The sequence below is a fragment of the Malurus melanocephalus genome, unplaced genomic scaffold (assembly GCF_030028575.1).
Source record: "Malurus melanocephalus ecotype Western Australia unplaced genomic scaffold, MMel_1.1 scaffold_724, whole genome shotgun sequence".
Lineage (NCBI taxonomy): Eukaryota > Metazoa > Chordata > Aves > Passeriformes > Maluridae > Malurus > Malurus melanocephalus.
Window position 1 is genome coordinate 216,368 of NW_026623956.1, and position 14,537 is coordinate 230,904.

Genomic DNA, 14,537 nt, shown 5'->3' on the forward strand with positions numbered 1-14,537 from the left:
AGAATATGGCTGTACCCACACACTCAGGCAGGCACCTGACTTGGCAGCTGAAGCATCCCTTCAGAAACATCTCAAGAAAGTGAACTTGGGAATCTGAAGACCAGTGGTGATAAASCAAGGACAGCCATGGCAAAGCAAATGCTATGCAAGACAGAAAACCAGGAACCAGCCTACTGGGATCCCGTTCTGTAGTCGCTTCCTTCACCTGTTGCCAYAACATGGCTTTCCCTGAAAAACCTATTATGTTTTTACTGAGCTAATGAGCAAATATAGGATAAGATCTGAAATTATAATTTGCAGCAAAAAGGGTCACAGATGGCAGAAATATAGGTAGGTTTGCATTTGTTATTTGCATAATAAGGAGTGTTCTCACAGACCTGACTGTGAGTTGTAGGTCCTGAGGAGCAAAGTTCCCATCAAGCCCTGCAAACTTAATAATCCTTTAGTGTGTTTTAATAGAATTAACTAGCTAAACAAAGAGCCTCCACATGGTACTACACTATCAGCCCCAGGGACTTTCTAGGTTCAACTCCCATGATAATCCAAAGCTAAAAATGATTTTCACTGTGGGGGACCCAGACTGTTGTAGAGCACTGGCCTGAGTACTGCAGCCCTTAACCGTGGTCCCCCGAGGCTCTGCTTTGTTGGCTCAGGTCTTGCTGCAAAGTGTGTGCACAAGGTCAGCCCTTAAGTGCATTTCAGAACTGCATGGTTTTCAATGGAAAAGTAAGCACAGCCCTACAGCACTCTGATTTTTGAGTGACAGCACAGCTCTGTGCTTCTGGCCTACTGCACACAGCTTCTGCTTCACAGCCACACCAGAGAGTAAGGCAGGGCTTTTGCAGACCGCTGCAGCACACCCTACGGACCCCCCATAAATTATTAATTAAACAGCGGATTTTCCATGCATGCATGAGCAACACACCTTATCTTTCCCTTTAAAGCTTAGGTGAGAGTTGTTCATGACACAGCTTTTGCTTGAAATGTATGCAAAAAACATAGTTTCCAAAGGCTCTTAAGATAAAAATCAAAAGTATTCATCACTGAAGCACCAAAATATCACTGCTAAATTTGAAGCACACTTGCTCCAATATTAAAAGTGTCAAAAATCATCTCTCCCTTTCAGATAAGACAAACATATTTATTCTCTTTCTTTCATGTGAAAATACCAGTGTTTTCCTTGAGTTTTGAGTCAACATCATATTTGGGAAATGTTAAATATCAATCCAAGAAATACAGGGTTCAAACACTATGAAGCAGCTAGAAAAAAGGAAGCAAAAAGGAAATATCCAAACAATTTTATTGTGTCCAACATGCTATATGTTGTAAATACTCGATGAATGTAAAAGAAAAAGAAAGCAATCAAGGATTGACAGCCTAAAATATGGTGAAAGATGGCACAAGACCCTTCCTCGAAGAGCTAACTATGAAGAATAAGTTACTGAGAAGTGAGAAACACAGAATTTCCCACCATTATAGTCTTAGCCATGAACATTGGCAGGGTCAGAAGGAATGTACAGAAGGCAGCTTTGCTGTTGCAACAAAACCAGAAAACTTCAAGGAAAAACCCCAAACATTTTCTCTGTAGACAAATTAAAAGTGGATCCACAGGTTGCCATGACTACAAAAGAACATTTACTCTAGCATTGTTTTTCCAGCAGCTAAACAGAAATTTAAGTGACTCAGGAGAAAACACAGCTATGTTTATAACATTACATTAGGTTTATATAATTAGATCTTTCAACTGCAAACCAGTGCTGGTGACAGTTTTCTTGACTGTTCATAAAAACCCAGTGGACTGGTGTAACCATTTTTAGAACCATCCATCACACCTCTGCACCTCTGCAATCATTTCAGATCAAATCACTACTAGCATGTCATACATGACAGTTTTCACAATCCAGAACACTCATTCTGGGTTACAGTAATCCAATTGTCAGTTTCTGTGGCTGGCCCAATGGGAACACATGAAAAGCTAAGTCTTAGACCACAAGTCAAGCCAAAACCTTAGGCATGCAGCCCTATGTGGGAGCCTCTACAGCCTGTCTCAGAAAAGTGATCTTCCTATGCATGCATGAGAGAATAAAGCAGCTTTTTCTGCTGGTAGGACAGGCAGAAGAGGGACTTGTACAGACTAAGTTGAAAGAGGAGTAAGTTCCATCAATAAAAACTGCATGCACGTGTATGGCAGCAGACTCCTTCATTAAAATGTCCTGTTGGATTGGTTGATGAAAGGGTCAGTCCTGTCAYTCCATCAATGCAATGGTCTCCTCCTAGAGCTCTTGTGTCCAGCAGTCTCTTAAAAAAATAAAACCAGAAGTTTTTGCCATTAGGAGGGGAAGGTTCTGTCTGTGTTCATCAGTCAGCTGTGATGGGACCCTGGTTTTGGTGCAAAGCATGCAAGAGTTGGGAGATGTCTTTTTTATGAGTTGTGGTTTTCTACATGCCAACCCAGCAAACTAGATTCATGAGGTTCAAACTGGTCACTCATCATTACCAGCAAAGAAAGTTCTGCATATCCAGTCATGTCTTCATGTCAGGGTATTCTGAAGACATAGGGTGTCTGTCATGGATCGATTAAAAGGATATCTTGGCCTACAGAGCTATGATTTCTGGTGACCAGTGAGATGAAATGAGCCCAGTGCAATGCTCAACTCACAGGCAAAGTTGGCAGAGCTTAAAATTAAAAAAAAATCATTTGTATATAAAATTAGTGATTTTTTTAGTATAATCAGTAAGACACTTTTGACATTTTTGAAGGTAGAAATGCAACTTAAACCTAACCCCTCAAAATATACTGGGTTTTCCTGTTTACTTAGGGATGCACATGAGATGGATTCTTTTCTCTGTATTTACCTATATACATTATATAGAACTTTGAAGTTTTAATGAAGACATTGCAATTTAAAAATATCTGAATAGAACATAAGATTGGTCTTTTAAATACCTACACAGTACAGCTTTTATAATTTTCCATATTGTGCTAGAGTCCTTGCAAATCATCAGAAGGGCATTAATCTCCCTTTTTTAAAGACTGAAACATTCAGCATTATAAAATCTGTTGAATCTGTAGATTCAGATCTTCACACCAACCTAGACTGAAAGTTTGCATCAAAAAATGCAAAAAATATGCCCCCCCTATTGCATACGATCAGTCGACAGAATCCAATGACAGTTCATGTTGAAAGCACTGCTGTGATAGGTAGGCTTTGGATAGCTGCCATTGCCGTTGACAAGGGAGGGAAGGACTGTTGTTCTAATGAGCGTTTGTACAGTAACCTGCACAGCGGCGTGCCCAATAGCAAATAACAAACCTTGATCAGAGATTTCAAACATTCCTGTCATATCAGACAGACAATTCTGACTGCTGCACAACTAGGGACATCAGCTGCTGCATGAAATCCTTAGATTACCCCACGGATACTTCTGAATCACGTTTAACTAACCCAGTCATGGCACGCGTGTTTTCACTTCCCACGTTTTACTTGTGCCACAATATTACTTTTAAATCAGTGGCAACTTTGGAAGAACAGTAATTGCACCCTGAGCAATTGCACTGAGARCCAAACCGTGCACCGGAGGCACAGAGGCCCACACCCTGCAGAGAGCCGGCCTGGCAGGAGCATGTGTGTGTCYCCCCAGACCGGTGCAAAGCCTGCAGGGAGCCCAAGCCGGGTGCCAGATGTCCCACAGCCCTTATGCTTAGCACCTTCCCCCACTTTCCTCCGAGGGCTGCCCCGGAGCTGGAGCTGTATGTCCTGCTTTGGGTCAGTGACATGAGGGCCCCGACTGCTCACGCTCTCCTGCACGATGATCCGTGTGGCCCCGGCCATGCAGCCGGGGCTGGGACCCACCGGGTTAACATCCCGGCACCTTTCTCCTCACAGCCCGCGGGAGCTCTTCACCCTCTCCCGGCACGGCGGGCGCTTCTGACGGACCCGCAGGCACCGAGGCCAGCGCTGCTGCCTCAATCCTGCGCGGCTCCAGCACTGCGGAGGCGGACAGCTCCGGCCGGGATCGGGGGCCGGGACAGGGGCCGGGGCCGGGTCCGGGACTGGGACCGGGACCGGGACCGGGACCGGAACCGGGACCGGGACCGGGACCTGGAGCGGTGCTGGGCGCAGGTAGCCCCTCCTGGTGTCGGGGCGCAGCGGCGGCCCCTCGGCAACCGGCACTGTGGTTTTAAATGGGCGGAGCGGCGACGGGCGGTGAGGCGGGCGGTGGGCGGCCCACGCTGGCCCGCCGCGCCCATATAACCCCACCTCCCGAGCGTGGAGTGTCGCGGCAATTGGCTGGATGTGGTACTTGGAGATGTTGAGCTGGCTCCTTCCCCCCATGTCCCTGCACACACACAGGGGCGGGTGGTGCGGGCGGGAGCGGGAGGCAGGGCTCAGCCCCGGTGGCGGCGGCAGGGCTTCCCCTACTCGCTGCCTGCCCGCCGCCGTGCCCGAGCCGCTGCTGCTGCTGGGCTGCTGCCTGCGGCCGCAGGACCCGGCCGAGCCGGGCGGAGGGGAGCGCGGGCGGCTGCTGGCGGCGGCCGAGATGATGGCGGAGGGCGGCGGCGGGCCGGCGCGCAGGAAGGCGCTATCGCTGCTGGAGGCGGCCCGATCCCGCTACGAGAGCCTGCAGATCTCCGACGACGTCTTCGGGGAGTCGGGCCAGGACAGCAGCGGGAACCCCTTCTACAGCACCTCGGCCGACTCCCGCTCCGCCGCCTCTTCCCAGGACGAGGAGGACGACGAGGAAGACGAGGGGCGCCCGCGGGTGCCGAGCCCCCGGGGCAGAGCGGCCCGGCGCCGCGCTCCCCGGGCGGCGGCCACCCCGGCGGAGCGGCGGCGGCAGCGGCAGGTCTGCGGCGGCAGCGCCGCTCCGGGCGGCCCCGGCCCTATGGAGGAGGAGGAGGAGGAAGCGGAGAAGGGGGGCTGGACCCGGTCGCTGCGAGACGTCCCACCCCCTCATTTCAAGGATGGCAGCGGTACGAGGAGAGCGGGCTGCCGGGGTCGGGGCGGCGGGCCCGGGAGGCCGTGGGGATGCCTGCGGGGGGAGCCCGGAGCGAGGCCCCCAGGCGCGGATCGCGGCGCAGCCACGGGAGGAAAACCTCTCCGGGCCCAGCTGCCGCCGGGGCTGTTGCCCGGCGCTGACCTCGCGGGCAGGGGCACGGCAGGTGCCTCCTGCTCGGCCTTTGCTCGGGAGCGGGCCCGCTGTCCGGCCGTGGTGCCCAGGGCCGGGCGCGCCGCTGCCGGGGAGCCCGGCCGAGTCGGTGAACGGGAGASCTAGTAGAGGCCGCGTGTGCTTAGTCAGAGGCATCTCCTCCCCGGCGGAGCTGTGGCGCTGCTCCGAGCGCCGGCAGCGCCGGGTTCCCCGCGGAAAGAGGACAGGCTGCTGCTCGGAGCAGGGTGGGTGTCCGGGCCCCAGCCGTGGCTGTGCTCCCGTGTACGGGTGGCTCCTTATCCCCACTCACAGGTGAGGAGAGCCGCTGCTCAGGGCGCTGCGGGTCACCTGCCCTKCGCTGTGAAGTAGGGCTCTGCGATTGGGACGGGGATTCCCCCTGGCTCCAAGGTTTTCTTTGCAGCCGTCCCTAAATTTAGCCCTCCTTGCGTGGCTTTTGGCCAGAGCTAATAGCAGGAAGAGTGGTGAAATGACACAGCGCGACCTACTGCAGCAATGCACAGAACGGAGGTCTCCGTGGACTGGCATGTGTGGCAAGTTGCATCACTGGTTTTCAGAGGGAGTTGTTATATATCTGCAGGCCGCGACAGCTAAGTTGACTGTGTAGCAGAGCAGCAAAACGTTGCAAAAAAAAAAAAAAGGTTAATGGTTATGAAAAGCAGGGATGTGAAATTCAACATGTGCATCTCAGAATAGGATGTGAAATTCAACATGTGCATCTCAGAATAGGATGTGATGATTGCAGTCAATTGAGTTGACAGTTGGTCTTTCCAAAGGTTGCTTATCTTCACTTTTTTTTTTTCCAGTAGTGTTTAATTTCTTCTTTTTAATGTTAAATACCGAAGAGTGCTGCTGCACTTAGTGTAGTGTGCTGAAATTTGTGCAATGGGGCAGGCCTATCTGAGGGAGCAGCTTAGGATGGTTGGGGAAGAATATGGAGCAAGCACTGGATCCCTGRGGAAGTTCAGCTGTGCTTCGACAAATGTGCAAATAGGAGCTGTGTTTGCCTCTAGAAATAGCTGGATTCTGTAAAATGTTTTAAAATTACTTATGTGCCTCTGTAGAGAACTTCTAAGTTTTACTGAAGGTTCTTATGAGCATATCTAAGATAAGGTTCTGGACTATGAAATTCATAWTGTGATGCTATTCTGTCATTGATTATCATTTAATTTCTCTGCCTTTGATGGCTTATTTCTTCATATCATTAATTTTCAGTAATATGCTTTTTAACACTAAACTGGGATTAGTTTTTTGATACTAGTTCGGAAAGGACTTGACTTGATTACCTGTTAATTCAGGAATTTGTTTTTCCTTTGAAATGAAGGAGTCTGCTTTATGGTTGCCAGAAACAATGCAGTTGTCTCTTGAGGAAGGTATATGGATATTGCTGTGAATATTTCCTCCCACTAACAGATGCAGAAGAGGTAACTTCTGCCCTTTCGTTGTTGATTGTGATGATGATGATAGATGCTGCATACTCTTCATAAAATAGTGATTTGGTTTGGCAGAAGTTCAGCTAATGTCATTATTTGATATGTGTGAAACATGTACCCTCTGTGATATTTTTGAGTATTCAGTTTTCAAGCAATGGGGACTACTGCATTGCATRTAACTAGGCTCTTATACATCTAGTTTGTAGATTGACTGGCTTTARGCCTTACAGATAACGTCATCAGAGTCATGCTGAACACACTTGAGCTGGCACCACTGTTGCTTCATTGGACACATTCTGTAGTTTGGATCTACAACTGCTGAGGGAAAGGTCTCCACTGAGGTCCCTTGCCGTGGCAACATGTCTTTCAGTCCCCTATGGAGTGCAAGCAAGAAATACAGGGTCAGACAGAGGACTAACAAAACTGTATTCTCAGTTCAAATGTGTTGGATGTAAGATCCTTTCTTTCTAGATTCTGAGATTGAAAGGAATAGGTTTACATGAGACTGAGATAAAAATTCTTTGGTTAGCACCAAAACTTTGGAGTGTGGCCTTTTGGTCACAATCTCAAGGTTTGAATTCTCCCTAACTGTGATAGGATTCCTGTGCTATGTTGTTGTCCTGCTAAGCAGCCTCAGACAACTCTTCACCCTTCTATGTTTTGTTTTGTGCATCTGTAGGAGTGAGATAGGGATACCCTCTGGAAATGTGTTCAACATTATTAATAAATAGTACCATAGCATAATTATTAGAAATAATGGTCTAGATTATTTTTCTTGCTTATATATTGATGAGACTTCAGCCTCATTGATGCTGGAAATAAATCCTTGAATCAGACTAGGATCACACCTAGTGTCAAGCTCTTTGGGTTGGGAGACTGTCCCTTCATGAAAGGGAAGGAGTGGAGGAGGAAAAGGTTTGAGTTAGTTAATGAGAATGAGCTAGAGTTCGCAAGAGAAAAAATTAAGAGCCACTTACAAAGCTTGTGGTCTTTTTAACTACAAGCAGAAAATACTATCACTTCCCTTTTTTCTTTTGAATAAATTATTTAATGGTGCCTTTCTCTTCCCAGCCTCAATATTAAATGTATGTCTTTATAAAGTATTGTACCCATCCCTAGAATTATTCTGATCACAGACAGGCTAACTGATACCTCATCCCAGAAGTACACTCGAGACCCAGATGTGCTGGGGGCTACTGGCAGTGTGTTAGATGGTTCACTGTGTCCTCAATCTGCAGTCAGTCAGTGCGTGTATGCATGATGACGCCTGCCTTGCTTGTGTGGCAGGTTCTGACAAACTGGAAWAGGTCTGGCTTGATTTATGAGTGAGGAGATAAGTGACTGGCATTGCTATGCAACATAGTGCTATTTGTGTCCCAGATTTTTTTTCTGTCCTTTCTTCAGGGATCTTCAGTTCCTGTTGTTCCTGTTCTATTTAACAAAAATACTGGATTCCCTGGAAAAAAAAAAAAAAAACAAACAAAAAAACAACCCAATGTTAATAGCTTAGCTGACTTCCTTTGTTGAAATCCAAAATAGTTGTTAAGTTTAACATAGAGGTTAGAACAGGTGGCTTGCTGGCACTTTTTGTTATTTGCTGTTCGACTATTCTACAAATCAGTCGTTCAGTTGGTGAGAAAAATCCCAACCATATGATTTCCTGCTCTGGTTTTTAAACTAGTAACTTGTGGCACTGTGTAGTTCCAATTAAAATAGGTTGAGGAAAACAAGTGTCTGTCACAAATATCAAAGCAGTAGTGTAGTTTCTGAGGTACTGGGATGTGAGTAATGGATAGGAAGTCTCAGGGCAGTTACTGAAATGCCTTTCCTTCACAAAGAGCACCTGACTACAGCAGGTCCATGGGCAGGTCAACAAGTATGTTTAAAAGGATGTAATCCATGATCAAATGCTGGTTCCAAGCTTTTTGACCTAGTTGTAGAGTGCAGAAAGAATAAGAGAACAAATTATTGCTAGGATGGGGAAAGCATAATTGAAAAGGAGAGAAAGAGAGAGCAACAACTATTACAAGCAAGCAAGCGCCAGTAACTCAACACAAGCCCTTCATTTCCGGTTGCTCCTGCTTCAGACTTAACTGGTGTGTTTTTCCTGTCTTTAGGAGTGGAGAGGCTAGGAGTGGTGCTTCCCCTTGTTAGCTCAGTAACCTGGCCATGAACTGTTCTGTAATACATAGATGCACTATTGCTTCTGGTCTTGGTTCTTGGGGTGTCTTTGGAGGTGCAAATACCCTTATATTGCTGCAGCCTGATGTTCCTTATTTGGGGTAGTTGGCATTTTCTTCCTAGGGTCCAATGCGTCCTATATCCATATAGCTCAGCAACCAGAATATTTGACCTTGAATGTAAGAGCACTTCTTACTGTTGGGATGCTATTTTATAGTTGTCTTTTAGGGTGGCAGCAACAGCAGGGCAATCTAAGCAAAAGTTAATGTTKATGTCCTCAAAGATACAGGCAATTAGTGCTACTGTTTCCTTCATTTTCTATGCCCTCTAAACCCCATTCTTAAGCCTAGACCTAAGGACAAAATGTTAAGAATGTTCCTTGTTGAAAGAGCGTAGCAGGTCCTCTTTGAGTTGCATTTAGACAGTAAACATAGCTTTTATGGATTTACAGTGTTTCTCTGAAACACCTAGTGTGTCATAAGTTGCTGTCTTTGAAGAGCATGCTCCTGTATAACAGTATGCTCTCAGGAAGAAGCTGCTTAGACCATGTTTAGCAATCTTGTCACCTTGAAGAAGTTTAAGCAAGTATTTAAAGTAGTTTTTATTATTTTCTGTTCCCAAGAGCATGGGCAGGCAGATGGGAAGGCAAAATTCCATCAGCAAGGAGCATGGAGAAAGGGCTTAGGCTGTGCCATAATAGAGGGCCATATAGGTGCCACTACTGAATAGTGCAGGAGCTCTTGGTTCAAGTCCTGAATAGAATCTGAAGGCTTTAGTCTTACTGGATTGATGTCAATATTTAAAGATTCTAGAGTAAGGAAAGTATGAAAACTACTTAGTCACTTATGTCAGATTCTGCTTCAGAAATATCTGGCCCAAATTTTCTGACTGTAAATGRATAAAATGATGCTGATATGATTTGTTCTTATTTATGCCATCAGAGAACTTAGCTGCTTTTGACTTGCATAACCATGGAAAATATTGGGAAAAAATGCATATCTATATAATCTGTTCTTGTATTCTACTTAGAAATGACTTAGAATGACAGTATCACAACACTTTTCAGGAAGATGTGATAAATACATCTCAAAGATGCACACTACTACTTTATAAGATGGCTTAAAATCTTGAAGTTTTGCTAAATAAGTGAATAAGCAAAGGCTTAATGTCTCATACATCTCACAAAATACGTGAGATGTGCTTTTCAGGAGGTTTTAATGGCTTTAGAGCACATTTTCCTGCTTCCATTGTCACTGAAGAGAACAAACTGCACATGACAGCCTTATTGATTAAAAAATTTAGTGCAGCTTAGCTGTCTATGTTCCCTTGCCTCTTTTGCCCATACTTGTGCCTTTACCATGCATTTGAGGAATAACCTAATATTTAGATAAACTTCACAGGGGAAAAAAACCCACAACCACTGTTTCTCTCTGCTTTTATAAGAGAACCTATTTTGGTCAGTACTTGAGACATGAAAGTCTATAACCACTGCAGATTAAAGTCTTCATCATAGATACTGTCTAGCCTTTTACAGAGAAAAAGCATATTAGCTCCTGGATCTGTTATTGCATAAAATGAGTCTTTTCTCCTTGCAGCTATTGATGGGTTAATTTAAAGTAGATAGTTTCTACAGCTRCTCATGTCCTTTAGTCAACATCTCAGAAACAGTACAGCAAACAGTTTCCATGTSTGCGTACTTTTAAGCCAGCCTAGAGAGGAAATCAGCCTCTCTGCTCAGTCTAGTGAGAATGCTAAGAGTGGAGTTGACTTGCTAACTCTGTATTGACTGCTGGGTCACAGGAAGTTGTCCTGGATTCCACAGACTTAAAAGAAGCTGGAAATGTCTCTTAGGTGTTTGTGTTCAYATAGGAGTTTTGCTTCCCTCCTGTGCTCAAGCTTCAGAATTTTTGGAGTAGGTGGATTTAGCATTTTGGAAATACAAGGTATTTCCTGTAGGGAAGGTAATCATGGATATAGTTGCACATCCTAAGATGAGGAGGTCAGAGGAGTATAATCACTGAAATACCTCATTCTTTTGAGTACTGCCAAAAATGGGGCATGTTATTAGAAAACAGAACAGATGGACTCAGAAGGAATGTATGGCTAAGACAAATGCATGAGGATACTATCATTTGACATCTCACTTCCTTGTAGCCAGACATTGTTTCTAGGAGCRTATCCAGGTTCCCAAATTCCTTAAAGAACAGGATGTTAACCAGTCAGTGGCTCTGGGTGAAGATGAATGAACTCSTACCTGAGTAGGTTGTTTAAAAATCAAGCCTGAGTTCCTTGACTGACAGACTGAAGGAAAACAGGCTTGCAACGCTCCATAGCTTTTTTCCTATTTATTTTGTCTCTGTATAAATTGTTCCTGGACTATCTCATTATTTTCTGTGAAAACAACTGGTATTCATGTAACATGATAAAAACATGCTTTTGATTCTTCTTTCTTGGATAACATGAGGGATTCCATGTATTGACAAGCCATCCATGCTATTAAGAAGGGCAAAGAACAAAACCAAGCAACTTCTGTTCAGCAAGGAATACAAAGCTGTAGTTATGCAGCTGCAAACTGGGCAAATTGAATGTGTTTTGATGAGGCACACTGTAAGGATGCCAAAATCATGCTGGAGAGGGATACATTGGAGACGCCGAAGAAGAATATTGTCTACGTGTCTGTATGGATGGGGACAATTAGCTGTGTGTTGGACAGGAAGATTATTGAACTGACATGAAAGATACAGTGAGCCCATCGGTGGACACAAACGAAGGTGTTATTTCTAGTGAAGAAAAAGCAGAAAAAGACTTAAAGCAGCTGCTGTTATAACTGTGATTCATTTCTGATTACATATGGCAGGGAAGTGGGTGTGTATGAAAGATTAAATTCAAGCAAAAAAATGAGAATATCTCTTTTTAAGTTACTTACAGAATTCACTGTTGTGGAAAGTCTGGATATCCAGTGCATGTAGTCATCTCTGCTTTTTTTGGAAAGGCAGATGATGGGTAACTTCTGAGTGGGGAGCACCTGTAGATGTGCAGTGCTAGGGGTCAGCATGTATCTGTGGGCGTGTGGCTGTTCCCATTGATGTCATGGTGCTGTCTGCTGCTGGATGCACACTGCTGACAGGGGGCTTGGGCAACGGTCTTGTCAGTTCATGCCCAAGAAAACTACTTGGAAGAGGGTACATGTGTTGAAATTCATACATATGTGCCCTTACAGATACAGAATTGTAGAATGATTAAGGTTGGAAGAGACCTTTGAGATCATCAAGTCCAGCTGTCAGCCTGCACCACCACAATGTTTATGACTAAACCATGTTCTCAAGTGCCATATTCATAGATGTTTTGAACACTTCCAGGGATGGTGACTCCACCACTTCCCTTGGCAGTCTGTTCCAATGCTTTGGAATACTTTCAGTGTAAAAGGAATTCCTAATATCAAATCCAAACCTCCTCTGGTGTGACTTGAGGCTGTTCCCTCTCATTTCCTGTCACATGTTACTTGGGAGAAGAGGCCAACCCTTTCAGGTGGTTTCAGGTAGGGAGCAGTAATGTCCCCCTTGAGCCTTATTTTCTCCAGGCTAGACAACCCCAGCTCCCTCAACTGCTTCTCATAAGACTTGTGCTCCAGGCACTTCACCAACTCCATTGTCCCTTTCTGGGCTCCCTCCAGCACCTCAGTGWCCCTTTTATAGTCAGGCACAAAACTTAGGATTTGAGGTGTGGCTTCACCAGTACAATCACTGAGTACAATCACTGCCCTGGTCCTGCTGGCCACGCTATTTCTGGTACTGGCCAAGATGCCGCTGGAATTCTTGTCCAGCTTTGCTCGTACTGGCTCACATTCAGGTGCTGTTGACCAGCATTCCCAGGTCCTTTTCTGCTGGACAGCTTTCCAGACACTCTGTCCCAGCCTGTAGTGCTGCATGGGATTGTTGTGACCTAAGGGCAGGACCCAGCATTTCGCTTTCATGAACCTCATGTGCTTCACCTCAGCCCATTAACCCAGACCATCTAAATCCCTCTGCAAAGCCTTCCTACCCTCCAGCAGATCAACACTGCCACCCCACACTGTGTCATCTATGAGCTTGCTCAGGTGGGCTCAATCCTCTCGTTCAGGTTGTCAGTTGAGATATTAAACAGGCCTGGCCGTAGTACTGAGTCCTGGGGAACACCACTCTCTGGACCCTGCTGTCCAGCCAGGTTTCTGCCCAGCAACGATTACATTCATCCACACCATTGGAAGACAATTTCTCTGGGAGAATGCTGTGGGAAACAGCTGCTAAGGCTTTACCAAAGTATAGGTAGATTATGTCCAGAGCCTTTCTCTCATCTGCTAAGCACGCCACCTTGTGATAGGAGGAGATCAGGTTGGTCAAGCAGGACCTGCTTTTCCTAAATCCACGTGGTGTTCCCCAGGCCTCAGCACAGGGAAAATAGATTACAARAACTGCATTACTGGACTACAGGGCAAGAGGTGGCCAGCCCTCCCCAGAGGACAGGGTGTTGGTTCATAAACCTTTTGCTGCAGAAGCCAAGTGAAATGCTTTAGTTTGGGACAAGGGATTCCCAGGATGATCTTGAAAAATACAAGATTATCTTACATGTGTCTTGATGGATATGTTGCATTATGGATATAAATACATGTGTGGATATAAATTCTTATTTAGCCTTTTAAAGGGCTTCTAGCTTTCTGGACTCTATTCCTGAAAAGGATCACTAGATGAGAAGACCTCCTTTAACTGAAGACTTTCTCATTTTTTGGCCATTATAGTTATTCCTTTCTCTTGCCCTTTTATGAAGTTAGTGGTTGGTTTGAGATGAAGAAAAATGCAATGTTGAAGGTTTATGCTTGGACATCTGCATTCGTTCACTCTTGTCACTCATTTTGAGATTAAAAGAAATTGAGGCCTCGGATTTGGAGTGCATTTGAGTGGTCTGTAGCTATTTTCATGGTACTAACATTGTTGCAAGTAGTTTCAGTTCTTTCTTTTTTGTAATGTGTGACTTTAAGAGTATCACAAACCTCTCCCATAGGGAAAATTGTGATGGGTTTTAGAGTAAATGACATCTTGGTCTTTCCACTTGATGGGGTTGTAGTTGATGAATAAGGAATGACCTCTCAAAAAAGGCCTTTCTTCATGTGCTTCTGTGCTACAGCGTAATGACTCACACTTAAACTGACATCAGAGATGGTCTGAGAGATTGTCCAACTTCTACAGCAGCCCACTGCCATTGTGTCCYTGAGACTTCATGTCAGAGCAGGGCTTGGCAGCCAGGACACTCCTGCCACCCTGGGCAGGTCATTTGCAGCGAAGGGCACTGAGGCAGCCCTGGGCACTGGGGGGACAGGCACAGGCTGGRTCAGCATGGGGGTGTGCAGGTGGGCCCGTGGCAAGGCAGGGCTGAGCTGAGTTGTGCCGAGCTGGAGCCTGGCCCTGCTGGGGTGGGGGCTGATGGCCCTGGAGGGCTGACATGGAGGCAGGGCCTGGGGCATTGACAGCAGCTCCTTGAAACAAACTCATTGCCGAAAGCTGTGACTTTCTGTAACAGCTTTTCCACAAAAAAGTGTTCAGAAGGAATTTGTCAGGGCTCAGTTGAATMATTCTTCCAGCCATCTTCCTAGTGGTTGTGAGTTCTCTGCACCCTGTCCCTACAGCTCCTGCTGYTGGTAGCCTGGCTTCTGCCACAGAGCAACTGGGCAGTAGTGCTGTCTTGTCGTTTAGGTGCCCTGCGAGTTGTTTTGGTTCAGAT

The 14,537-nt window shown here is 45.9% G+C and overlaps 1 protein-coding gene across 1 annotated transcript in view; it reads left to right on the forward strand.

The window, feature by feature from the left end:
* Nucleotides 1-4,330: 4,330 nt before the first annotated feature.
* The window catches only part of LOC130584566 (piggyBac transposable element-derived protein 5-like), a gene marked incomplete at its 3' end in the record, with an annotated part of 49,410 nt that continues 39,203 nt past the window's right edge, over nucleotides 4,331-14,537 (forward strand). The window contains exon 1 of the mRNA XM_057384629.1: nucleotides 4,331-4,975. Coding sequence (XP_057240612.1) covers nucleotides 4,336-4,975 — 640 coding nt within the window. The remainder of the gene's footprint in view (nucleotides 4,976-14,537) is intronic.